The 12490-nt window shown below is 39.8% G+C and overlaps 1 protein-coding gene across 2 annotated transcripts in view; it reads left to right on the forward strand.

The window, feature by feature from the left end:
- The window catches only part of LOC101711183 (maltase-glucoamylase), a 211954-nt gene that overhangs the window by 48089 nt on the left and 151375 nt on the right, over positions 1 to 12490 (forward strand). For both annotated transcript variants that reach the window (XM_087205928.1, XM_087205929.1), the window contains 10 exons: positions 800 to 952; positions 1736 to 1936; positions 2799 to 2953; positions 4402 to 4570; positions 4837 to 4933; positions 5428 to 5540; positions 6897 to 7022; positions 8141 to 8269; positions 8526 to 8636; positions 8922 to 8984. In XM_087205928.1, coding sequence (XP_087062054.1) covers positions 800 to 952; positions 1736 to 1936; positions 2799 to 2953; positions 4402 to 4570; positions 4837 to 4933; positions 5428 to 5540; positions 6897 to 7022; positions 8141 to 8269; positions 8526 to 8636; positions 8922 to 8984 — 1317 coding nt within the window. The remainder of the gene's footprint in view (positions 1 to 799; positions 953 to 1735; positions 1937 to 2798; positions 2954 to 4401; positions 4571 to 4836; positions 4934 to 5427; positions 5541 to 6896; positions 7023 to 8140; positions 8270 to 8525; positions 8637 to 8921; positions 8985 to 12490) is intronic.

Genomic DNA, 12490 nt, shown 5'->3' on the forward strand with positions numbered 1-12490 from the left:
GGAGGCTGGGGATTAGGAGGACAGGGAAGGGCAAGATGATTTATCCTAGCAGGAGACTGGGAGAAGGATGAGAAACCTTCATGTGTGATCCAGCTCCTCCACACAAATGACAATGTTAACTCCAAAAAGTGCTATTTACAGAGAAGTCAAACAAAAGAACATGTAAAAAATGTGACATATTTGAGTTGATGAGTGGGATTCAAAAAAATTTTAGGTTTTAAGCATCTAGATTTGGAAAAATGAAGAGGATGGGATGTTAGAAATGAAAGGAAATATGATTTTTTCAGCTCATAAATTTGCAACTGATGAACTGAAATGCAAAAACTGAAACAATTTTCTAAGTTTCCATGGAAAAATGAAAATTAGAACCCAAGCCATATGAATCTTAATGCTTTGTTTATTTCACCAGTCCAGACCCACAGGGAATGCTGGTTTAGGGAATGGAGGATAAGAATGTAAACTTATTCTGGGAGAGCAGAAGAGAGCCTTCCTACCGAAATAAAGAGGAGGAAGAGAAGTTAGGGTAAAAAGGTGGTGTTTGCAATAGGTTTTATTTTACCTAATTCTTTCAACCTTATAATATACAAGATTCTGACAAAGTAGTGATATTTTCCCTCTTGCCACAGAATAGTTCTGCTATTGGATATAAAACTCTCTTCATATAAACTACAGGCATATGTTACTTGTATTGTTGAGAGTCTCATCTGAGGTCTATTTGTTTTCCTACAACATGTTTCAGATTTGGCAAGGTCTGTGTCTTCTGAGCATGAATTTCCCTGTGACTTCTCCATTCCTACAGGTTGCTATTATCTCAGAAATTAATCTTGTTCTGGGAGAAGCATACACAGTGGAGTGGAGCATAAAAATAAGGGATGAAGAAAAAATAGACTGTTACCCTGATGAGCATGGCTCTTCTGCAGCAAACTGCACTGCCCGGGGCTGTGTCTGGGAGGTAACTGGCTGATGGTGTTAATGCTCATTGAAATCCTCTACTTTCTTTTTTTATTCATTAAGTTTATCAGTACATTTTAGGTATGCAATATGATGACATTCATCATTGGGAATTTGTACCTGTACCAATATCTTGATTCTTATTTTTTCCACATTCCCCTGCCCTCCCTTCAATCCCTCCACCCCTCCATATTTATAAAGACTTTGTTTTTTTCCTTTTCTCATATTTTTTCCTTTCCCTTCTTTCCTTTCCCTTATCCCCCCACTTCCCCTTCCCATTTGGACCTTTTCTTCCTATTTCATATTTTCTATTATACAGTTTGATCCTCATTTACACTTTCAGCTTCTCACACCAGAGAAACTATTCAGTGTTTACACATGTGTGTCCTATTTATTTCACTTAAGAGTATGGCCTCAATGTGCATCCATTTGGTTATAAATGTCTCTAATTTCTTGTTCTTTATGGCTGAGTAGTACTCCACTTTATAAAAAAACCACATCTTTATCCAGTCACCAGTTGATAATTTCATGAGTACCATATAGGAAACTATGTAGCCCACAGAAAAAAGGGCTTCCAAGGAAGCTGATCTCAATGTGAGAGTAGATGGGGTAGGCTGGAATATCTTTATTAAGTGTTTTGCTTAGCAATCAGTAATTTAACCTATTGGCACTACCAAAGTGTATATACTTGAGTAAGTGATGGGGTGGTTTTATCTTGATATAACTTGCTTTTTTCAAGTCTTTCAGGGAACATGCTGACTAGTATACTGTCTTTACTTTCCAGGGATCCAGTTCTCCTGGGGTCCCTTTTTGCTATTTTGTCAACGAGCTGTACTCTGTCAGCAACGTTCAGTATGACTCACAGGGGGCCAGTGCTGACATCTCCTTAAAGTCTTCTCTTTACACCAACGCCTTCCCCTCCACCCCTGTGAACCCCCTCCGCCTGCAAGTGACCTACCATAAGGATGAAATGCTGCAGTTTAAGGTAAACTCTGTACACATATCATACACACTGACATAGTTTGACAATATCTCACATCATCCAAGTGTTGTATATACCTCTCTTTCATATCCCAAGAATGAGATTTTCTGAAAACAATAGGGCTTGTTCAGTTCATATCCCTAGTTCAGTATCAAACAGAAATATAATAGGTACTTAAATAAATCATCAATTTATATATAGTTTTCAGAAAAGACATCTATAGTTTTTTTTTTAATCAAAAGGAATTCCTGTTTTAGGAAGTATTTTTGTAAATTCCAAAAAATTTCCAAGTATTCATATACACTCATATATACATATACAAATAATGCACAATATATTCATAAATACCACACTAATTTCAGAATGACTTTTCCTATTAGCACCAATATAAAGTGAATATGTTACCAGAAGCTTTAAAAATGAGCTAGCACAGAGTCATCTTCAAACTTTTAAATTTGACATTGTTTCTCGATATATTAATTAAATTTTAGAGTGATCTTGAAAGACACAAAAATATAGCACCCAGACTCATTGTCAGAGGTGTGAAGGTTGTACTAAGTGTACCAATTTCAGTACTGTCACTGCCTGAAATGTTTTAAAATGACCGATAATAAGTATATGTCTTTAGGGTGTATGGCATAATGTTATAGTACATTCACACATTAGGATCTGTGAAATTCAGGATACTTAGTTTATCATCTCAATCATATATCATTTATTTGTGATGAGAACATTCAAAATCTTACTATTTTGAATTATATGACACAATATTGTTAACTACAGTATAGTAATCCCTTATATAATAGAGCAGGAGAACCTCTTCTTCCATCTATAGCCTCACCCAAAATCAATTTCTTCTCCTTAGATTTATGACCCCAACAACAATCGCTATGAGGTTCCAATCCCACTGAACATACCTAGGGTTCCATCCAGCACCTCTCAGAATCGACTCTATGATGTCCTCATTAAGGAGAATCCTTTGGGGATTGTGATTCGCCGGAAGAGTACAGGCACTGTAATGTAAGTGGCTCCTCGTCTGATCTGGAATTGCTCGTCACCTACATTTTCCTTGCCAGTCCATCATGTACTCTGATATGAAATTGCTGGTTACCTACCCTTTCTTTGTCAGGCATTGTCTTGGATATACCCTGGCTCAAAGCACAACACTGTTCATTTTCAAATCCATGAATAAGTTATTTCCTTCAGGTCTTTTATTGAAAATCTTTTGCATCCTGAGTAAAGGTTGATGTATTTATGTGTTTCTGGGAGTTCATCCAGTTAGTTTCTTGGGTGCCTTCTGTATATTAGCAATATTCTAGGTACTGTGATTATAGGCAGTTGAGGTCTCTCTTTGCATGACAACAAAGATAATTTGAATGACAACAAAGATAATTTACAATACATGTGAAGCAGCTGATATATTGATAACTGCTGGTATTAGTCAGATTTTTGTTGCTGAGACTCAATGCTCCACACACACAATTTAAGGGAGGAGAGGTTTAATTTGGCTCACAGTTTTAGAGGATTTAATTCGTGGGAAGCTGGCTCTAAGGCAGAAACATCATAGTGAAAGGGCATGCTGGAGCAAAGATGCTTAGGTTATGGTGACTGGAAGGAAGAGCAGGTCAACAGTGCCAAAAAGAAAAAGGGATCATATATAGGACCAAAATTCTTGCTTCCATGACCCACCCACATACATCCAAAAGTGAGCTTTATTTGTCTGCTAGGTATTTTAATCCAATCAAATTGACATGTTAGGAATCATGATCACACTGCTTTGTTTGAAAAATATCAGAGTAGTGAAGTATATGGTAGGTTACTGGTTTTAAGGCTGTGGTCAGAGTAGTTATCTCCAAATGAAATAGGACATTTGGATATGGGAAAGGAGCCACCCATGTTGAGCTTTGGGGAAAGAGAGAATTTTTCAGATACAGGGAAAAACTTGACCTGATGAGTCAAGGAATAAAAAACGATTGTGGTACATAAGGAGGTAAATGGTGAGGATGAATCTGAGATGTAAGGTGGCTTCTGATCAGATGCAGCCTTGAGGGCTTCTTAAGGTGTTTTTGTGAGAAGCCACTGAAGAATGTCAACACAGAGAAGTGACATGATGTGAGGTTCTCTGCATGCATGAGGGTGGTGGAACATTGGGGAGCAAGAGTGGAAGGCAGGTCTGGCATGGAACATGGCAGATGAGATGGAAGGAAGTGACTGTGTTGGTGTTGTGGAGGGCACAGAGAAAGGAGGCAGTGATTTAGAGAATTAGCAGAAGGAAGGCTGACTCCTGGGCTTATAGCAAGTATTTCTGTGATTACTTTAAGCAAGTACATAGATTTTGTGTTTTGTTTCGGAGATGAACAGGATCTGGCAGTGGGAGGGAATCAACAACTGTTGTTACTAGAAAGTCAGGTTCTTGAAGCCAATGGGAAAGCTAAAATTCTTCCCAAATCTACCTTTGCACTTCACAGTTGGGACTCTCAGCTCCTGGGCTTCACCTTCAATGACATGTTCCTCCGCATCTCCACCCGCCTGCCCTCCTCCTACATCTATGGTTTTGGGGAAACGGAGCACAGAACCTTCAGGAGAGACCTGAACTGGCACACGTGGGGCATGTTTTCCCGAGATGAACCCCCCGGGGTAAGTACATAGTGAGTGGGATCTTCCTTTCTTTCTCGTTCATGCGTGTTGTATGTGTGCTTTGTTCTTTGACTTCCCAGGCTCAGCATGGGTCATCACCCTGTTCTCTTAGAGAAGTGGGCTCATTGTTGGGTGGCTTTGTTTCTCATGGTTTAACTTATTTCTCAGAGAAGACAAAGACCCATCTTAATAAACATATTTGTTGAAATTTTTAATGAGTGACAATGTGTTCTAATCCCATTTCCCTTCTCCCTCATGGCTCTCAGTACAAGATGAATTCCTATGGTGTTCACCCCTACTATATGGGACTCGAGGAGGATGGCAGTGCCCACAGTGTGCTCCTGCTGAACAGCAATGCCATGGGTAGGATGATGCCAGTGCTCTTTTTATTTTTGTGTCAATATTATTTACTTGTGGGCAGGCAATCAAACAACAAAAGAAAAAAATATAATCCATACATGAGTTAGTAGTATTTATCACTGTCAGTCTTCTGTTTTTGATAAGGTACAGTAGTTAGATTAGGCGTCCTTATTGGGTGAAGCTTGATGAAGTATACATGGAAAGAATATTCTTTCTGCAACTTCTTATGAGTCTTATATTATTTTTAAATAAAGTTGTGATGGTAATTTTAGAGAAGCAGAATGACAAAAATAGATAATATTGCAATATAGAACACCAAAGCAAAATCACCCAGGGAAGAGATCCCCAGACTTTCCATTATTTTCTTTAGTTCTGTGGGTAAAGTACAAAATATCTGTGCTTAATATGCTAAAATGAAAGAGACATGAGGGAATGGTTTCAGGGCTAATTCCTCCCCATGCAGGTCCAGCTTGGTTAGCACTTTCCTATCTTTTCAGATGTGACATTCCAGCCCATGCCTGCCCTGACTTACCGCACCACAGGGGGAATTCTGGACTTTTATGTGTTCTTGGGCCCAACTCCAGAGCTTGTCACTCAGCAGTACACTGAGGTAGGAGAGAATGCATTTGCTTATCAAGTGTTTATACAGCCCATTCTGTGTTCCAAAACCTACATTTCGTGGCATAAATCTCAGTTGATAACAGTGATTGTTGGTCTTTTGACAGGCATATTATAGTATAATACTTCATAATAACAGAATAATCATGGTACTAGTGGTGGAGGTGAGGATAGTGGTAGTAAGAGTAGTGATGTTGGTGGTAGTGATGGTGAGAACAGGGAAAATAGTGCTGATAGCAATGGTAATAGTGTTGGTAGGAGTAGTTGTATGGGTTGTGAGTGTAGCCATAGAGATGGCAATAGTGAAGTTGATGATGATGGGAGTGTGATGGTACTGGATGATGATGGGAGTAATAATGGTTCCTTTGGTGGTACAGGTTACAATGGAGCAGTGGTGATAGTGGTGGTAGAGGTGATGATAATAGTGTTGGTGGTGGTGGTGGTGGTAAGGGTTAAAACTGGAGGGATGGTGATGATGATAGTGTTGTTGGTGATAGTGTTGCTGGTGGTGATGTTGGTAGTCATAGTAATGAGGCTGCGAGTCTGGTATTGTGGGGGAGTGTGGTCGTAAGGTTAATGATGGTGGTGGGTGTGATGGTGTGGTTGGTAAGGCTGAATGTGGTGACAGTGACAGAGGTGATGCTGATGATGGGGTAATGAAGGTGGTTATTGTGGAAGTTGTAGTGGTGATGACTGTGACAATAATCGAAGTGATGATGGTGTCCAGTGGTGGTGACATGGGTACTTTTGTGGCAGCAAATACTTGTATAATATTGCATATCACCTTTCAATTGCTGCACATCAGAGCACTTTACATACATTATTATTATTTTTTTTTTGGTACTGGGGATTGAACTCGGGTCCTTGCATTTGCACAGCAGGCAGCCAAACCACTGAGCTAAATTCCCGGCTCCACTTTACATATATTAACTCACTGGGTTTGCATTAAAACAGTATGTGACAGGTATTAGTATTATATTTAACTTATAAGTGAATAAACTAAAGCACAAAGAATATGTTTAACTTTGTCCAAGGTCACACAGGTACCAGGGTGAGGAACTTTTGTGTTATCCCATTTGTTTTGCCTCTGGGCTCTGTGCTTTTAACCAGTAAGCTAGACTAACTCTAGGAATTAGTAAAATCAGATTTTCCAGATTCCCTAGGGGCTCTATAGCCTAGTAGGATGATTTCCACGTATCTCAGTGGCTCTGCATACCCTCAGTTTATCTCTGGATTTGAATTTATTGATTGTCTACATTGGGAAACTGGAAAAACATTCTTATTACTTCATGTAAAACTTCAATGTGGTTTCCTCTGCAAGGACTAATATTCTCTGTCTATTTTCTAGATGATCGGTCGGCCTGTGATGGTACCTTACTGGTCCCTGGGGTTCCAGCTGTGTCGCTATGGATATGAGAATGACACTGAGATCGCCAGCCTGTATGATGAGATGGTGGCTGCTCAGATCCCCTATGTATGTATAGGTTGTATGTATTAGCTCCATGATCTTGTAGCTAACTTAGGTGTCTCATTGTCTCGATTTTGATTTTGGAGTTTTGTGGAGTTCACCGAAGGCACAAAGTGCTTTCTCATATGATGTCACACTGAGCCTCTTCCCAGCACATTAATGCATATGGGGCCTTGCTCCCAGGTCTCATCTTATAGGACAGGTGGTCAAAGACTCAGAATGAGGAGATGAAGCTCTTTCTGCCATATCATACTTCCCTCCTTTACTTCAAGGCATGAGGTCATAAAGCCCTTTGTTCTATAAGAAGAAAAGTTTTGCCCAATTAAAAAGTTAAGCCAAATACAATTAGACCATTGGATGTGGAGATGTGTCCTAGTTCCAGTACCTGGTGGCTGCAGCACAATGTTCCATCCACTTGGGGTCAGTCACAGTCTGAATATGGGGACCTTGGACTGGCTTTCAAGAGTAATACACATGGAAAAAAACTCTGTGCTTCATGTGAGGACCAGAAAGCTCCAATAATCAGAACTAATCAATGGACCATTTTTGTATTTCATTTTATCCTACCTACTATTGTATGTGAAACAATTACTCCATGAATGAAATGTATGTCCTACAATATATCATTAATAAGAAAGCTATGTCTGATTACCACCACCTTTGGTATTCCAAATAAATCAGAAGGTTTAGTTTTGCTTTTTTGTAGTATAGTTACCATCTGTATTGAATTAAAACTGCATAGTTTGTGTTACTTTCTTTGAACATTAACCATTGAAACCATGGGCAGCTTCCTGGACAGGTCACTGCGATCACTCCTTATATCTGTAGTTCACAAAGCACTTTCTCATCCAGTGCTTTACTTTCCTCAAAAAACCCTTCAAGACATTCATTGTATCCTATTTTTGTCTTTTTACTGACTTAGATTTTTTCATGTTTGTGTATACATATTTTTAAAAATAAGATGAATTTCCTAGGATACATGTCAAACAAATACCAGAGTTGGGATAAGAAGGAGTCAGAAAGAAACCTTCTAATTTCATCAGTGGTATTGGATGGGTGTTCCCTTCTGAAACTAGATTACACCACCCTCCTCAGCCCCTCGGTTTCCCTGTGTCCTCCCACAGGACGTGCAGTACTCAGACATTGACTACATGGAGCGGCAGCTGGACTTCACCCTCAGCCCCAAGTTTTCTGGGTTTCCAGCTCTGATCAATCGTATGAAGGCTCATGGAATGCGAGTCATTCTCATTCTGGTAAGTCCTTATGTGAATGTGTGGAGTCTTTTGGGGCACTGGCTGGGCTTTGGTGGAGAACCCCTAATACTGTGTTTATTTCCATACTATAAGCACTATAATTGAAGGTACAATAAAAAAAGTGCATTTCCCAGGATTCACAGAAACTGTACAATTTGAATGAAGACTAAAGCGTCCCTCTTGAAAAAGTTCTCTTTTCTGCCCCTTGTCATTCCCTGGCTATGGATTTTCCACCTGACTTGTGCTTTGCTTTCAGGATCCAGCCATTTCTGGCAATGAGACCCAGCCCTATCCTGCCTTCACCCGGGGTGTGGATGATGACATCTTCATCAAGTTCCCAAATGGTGGAGGCATTGTCTGGGGAAAGGTATGATCCAAGGGATGACCCACCAATCCCCAGCCTGGGGGAGCCTCTTACACTGTTGCTGTATTTGTGTATTTTGTTTATTGACCTGTTCTAGTACTTCTCATTTTTCGATTAACATCTGTGGATATGACTAAATATTTTTGTGGAATCCACTGTTCTCTAAATAAATCCTACATGATCATCAAACTATTATTAGCCCTTGCACAATAGTTTCTATTTTCTTGGAAAGTAGCATATATGTTAAGTTGTGTGCTGCATTGGTGTTGAATGTTTGTCTCTCCACAGGTCTGGCCTGATTATCCTGATATTGTTGTTAACAGCTCTCTGAACTGGGAGAGTCAAGTGGAGGTAAATGCCCTTCATTGATGTTGGGTGAGGTCATGGTTGGTATGAAGGAGCAGCCATACCCAGAATACCTGACATGCCATTCCTTGTGATGGAGAGGAAGAAACACCTAGATATGGCATGGGGTCGTGGCATGACAAAAGCCTAGGGAGTGAGAAACCATTAGTGAAATGTGTTCTCTATGTCAGTCTGTGTGCTGATTACTTTATGTATAGCAATGTTTTCCTTCCAGTGGGGATGCAGATGTTATTCTGCTTGGGATTTAAGACTTAGAGAGGTTAAATTTTTCTCTATGGTTTTAGGTGACACAATGATGATTTCAAACCCAAAGCTGTGAGATGCCTAAGACAAATGGAATTTCCTTGGCAGACACCTATAAGGAATGCTACTTTTCTTAATTTAGTGCACTTCCTGTTATGGTTGTGCTTGCTGCCCGACTTACTCTTTTCAACTAGAGTTGATGACATTTGTCTTTAGTGATTAAGTCTCTTTTTGTGTACTTCTTTTTCCCTTTTTTGCATGGACAGACATCTACATTTTTCACTTTTGAATCCTGTCCAACTCTCTTCTCATTCATACTAGGATCTCTCAACCTTACTTTTACTTCTGTTCCCAACTTTATGGTAAAATTTGCTTTCTCATAGGAACAGCTTCTTACTGTTCATTAGTCCATGTCTGTGAACCTCAATTCTTTCCAGCTTCATTAAGCATTTGTTTGCTGAATGAACACATGGTTCCTTACTGGTCTAGGAAGCTTCAGCACTGTTCTCTGGATATGATGTGTACCCAGTGAACTGATGTAGTCTGTCTGCTTTGTTACTCATTGTTCTGATGAGACCTGTGAGCAGGGATGACTGGGTGGAGGTGGGGACTCTTGGAGAGTCAGTACCTTGCCTTGTCCTCTTAAGCTCTTCCTCAACAATGATTTTCTATCTGGTTGGGAATAATAGCAGGGCATCTGTACCCTGTGCAACTTCCATGGAGGATCTAGGATGTAAGAAAAATATAGGCCTGTTTGCCAGGACTCCTGCCAAGCACAAAGAAAATTAGAAACTGGTCTCTGTTTACTTAGCAGAGTGGTATCAGTTATACTGTCTAGGAACTCTATCAAGATCAGGGATTGATAGAAAAATAGCAATTCAAGTATTAGAAACTCAAAGCCCAGGACCAAGTCACCTTTTGATAGGAGTTAGAACAAATATTCATGCCTTATCCAGATGAATTAGTTTTCAGGGAAAGGGTTGACTCCTAGAGAGAAGAAAGACATTAGACAGACCTTGCATAACAGGGATCAAGGACTCAGGCCAGGGACAGCTCCCATAGAGCAGTGAGAATAGGCAGCACTGTAAGCCAGTGATGCACTGTAGTCTTTTGTTCGTCTCATACTTCCAGTATCCCAGTTGGCAGTAGGAGCACTCTAGATGCAAGATGAGATACCTATGCTGGGAACCAGGCTGCCTGGATATTGCACTGCCTGTCTTTATTTTTTGATAGCACATGCGGTAGGAAAATACTGACCCACAGACTGGGACAGGTTTCTCAGATTGGTGCGAGTGTTTCAGACTCAGTTCAAGGTTTTCCTTTTGTCTTTTTTATTTTTTGGTACCGGGGATTGAACTCGGGACCTTGTGCTTGCGAGGCAGGCAGCAGCAACCTTTTGTCTTCTTTTGAAGGAGTTATCTCTGTCTGTCTCTGTCTCTCTCCCTCTTTCTCGGTGTCTCTGTCTCTCTGTCTCTCTCTCTCTCTCTCTCTCCTGTCTCTCACACTTTCTGTCTTTCTAATAAGAATTCAAGAGAGAGGGCATAGATGCCAATCTTTTTCATCACTTTTCATAGAATATCATTGGATATTTGGTGATCTAGGCAGCCCACATGGACACAGGAACCTGTTAACCACATTCAGGGACATAGGCTCCTCAACTTTTATATTTTTATGTTCACAGAGGGCTTGCTTCATTAATTATTGGATTGACTACTCACTTATGAGACCTATAGTTCTTCAACCATGAGGGCCAAAATGACCCTAATCATGAGCATATTTTGGAGTCTGTGGAGCAATGTTGGTTACCATAGTGACTGGGGAACACTCTGTGACATTTAGTGGATGGTGACCAGAGATATGTATAACTCTCATTGCAGTGGTATTTCCCACAAAAAATTCTGTTGCTCCAAATGACAATTGTGCCTTTGATGAGAAACACTTCATGTGAGAGCCATAGAATCTATTATGTATCCTCAGAAGAGATTCTGGGTAGATAGAATAATTATAAGTATATATATTACAAGTTCCACTTGAGGAAGCTGGAGAGGATGAGTTTCCTATGTCAAGGTCTGGCATTGCTGAGAGTAATATAAAATAAAGAACCCATTGTCCAGTACGCCTGTGGAAAGCAAATTCCTGAGTGTAAACTTGGAGTCTTAATTCCGTATTTCTGTGTTGGGGTCCAAGAACTGCATTTGGTAGCATGCAGTGGATGGTGATAAGCAATCACGGATCCAGTCATGCAGGAGGCCAGTCACTGTAGAACCATCAGGGTTAGTGAGAACAGAAGCAATAGGCAGGAGTTGAACTCAGAGAGGCCAAGGCACCATGGAGAATAGCAGGCCATTTTAAATTATACTAGGAAAGGGTTATCCTAGCAGAATTTAGGGAAGTCAACAAAACATGATTGGTTTAATTTCCCACTTGTTTCTCACAGAGGATACAATCTGACTCTGACACGGTTGCTAATGACTGTTTATTCTATTCCTCCATTCCTTCACCCATTTCATTGTTTCTGACCTTGTCTGAATGGACCTCTCTCCTTCTGGTAAATATTCTTTTATTCTCGTTCTAGTTATGTGCTTTGTTCTCCCAGTTCCTAACAAAAGGCACCCCAAGATTCCCAGTGATGCTATAGCTTGTCCTCTCACTCTTCTCTGAGCCAGATCTGTGCAAACAGATCCATTTCTCATTCCTTCTCTACGTTCCTGTTTTATTTTTTATCTAAGCAAACATGTAAGTTTTTTCTTGTCTCTTGTTATATGGAATTGCTCTTGAACAAGTTCTCTTCTAGTCCTCTATACAAATTGATAGATATTTGCTGCTTCTAAGGGTTGTGAATTCACAATTAAACTTTGATTGTTTGTTACCATTAATTTATGATTATATTAGGTTTGAAGCTAAGGACTATAAGGAATATAAACATCATTCAGAAGAATATACAACAAAGTTCTTGCTCTTAAAAAGCTTACAGTGTATTAAATGATACTGTGAATCAACTTTTCATTTTAAAATAAAGACATTACTTTTGTTCATTTTTTTGGTGGCACTAGAGATTAAACCCAGAGGATGCTAAGCCAAATGAACAGGTTTTCTTTTTTTTTTTTCCTTTTAAAAAAAATTTTTGAGACAGGGCCTCACTAAATTGCTTTGGCTGGCCTAGAATTTGTGATCTTCCTTACACAGCTTCCTGGGTATCTGGGTTTATAGGTGTGTGCCACTGTGCCTGGGTAAGAAATTACTTTTAT

Source organism: Heterocephalus glaber, unplaced genomic scaffold, assembly GCF_053883595.1.
Source record: "Heterocephalus glaber isolate CG9 unplaced genomic scaffold, H.glaber_assembly_v1.0 deba00000621, whole genome shotgun sequence".
NCBI classification, from domain to species: domain Eukaryota; kingdom Metazoa; phylum Chordata; class Mammalia; order Rodentia; family Bathyergidae; genus Heterocephalus; species Heterocephalus glaber.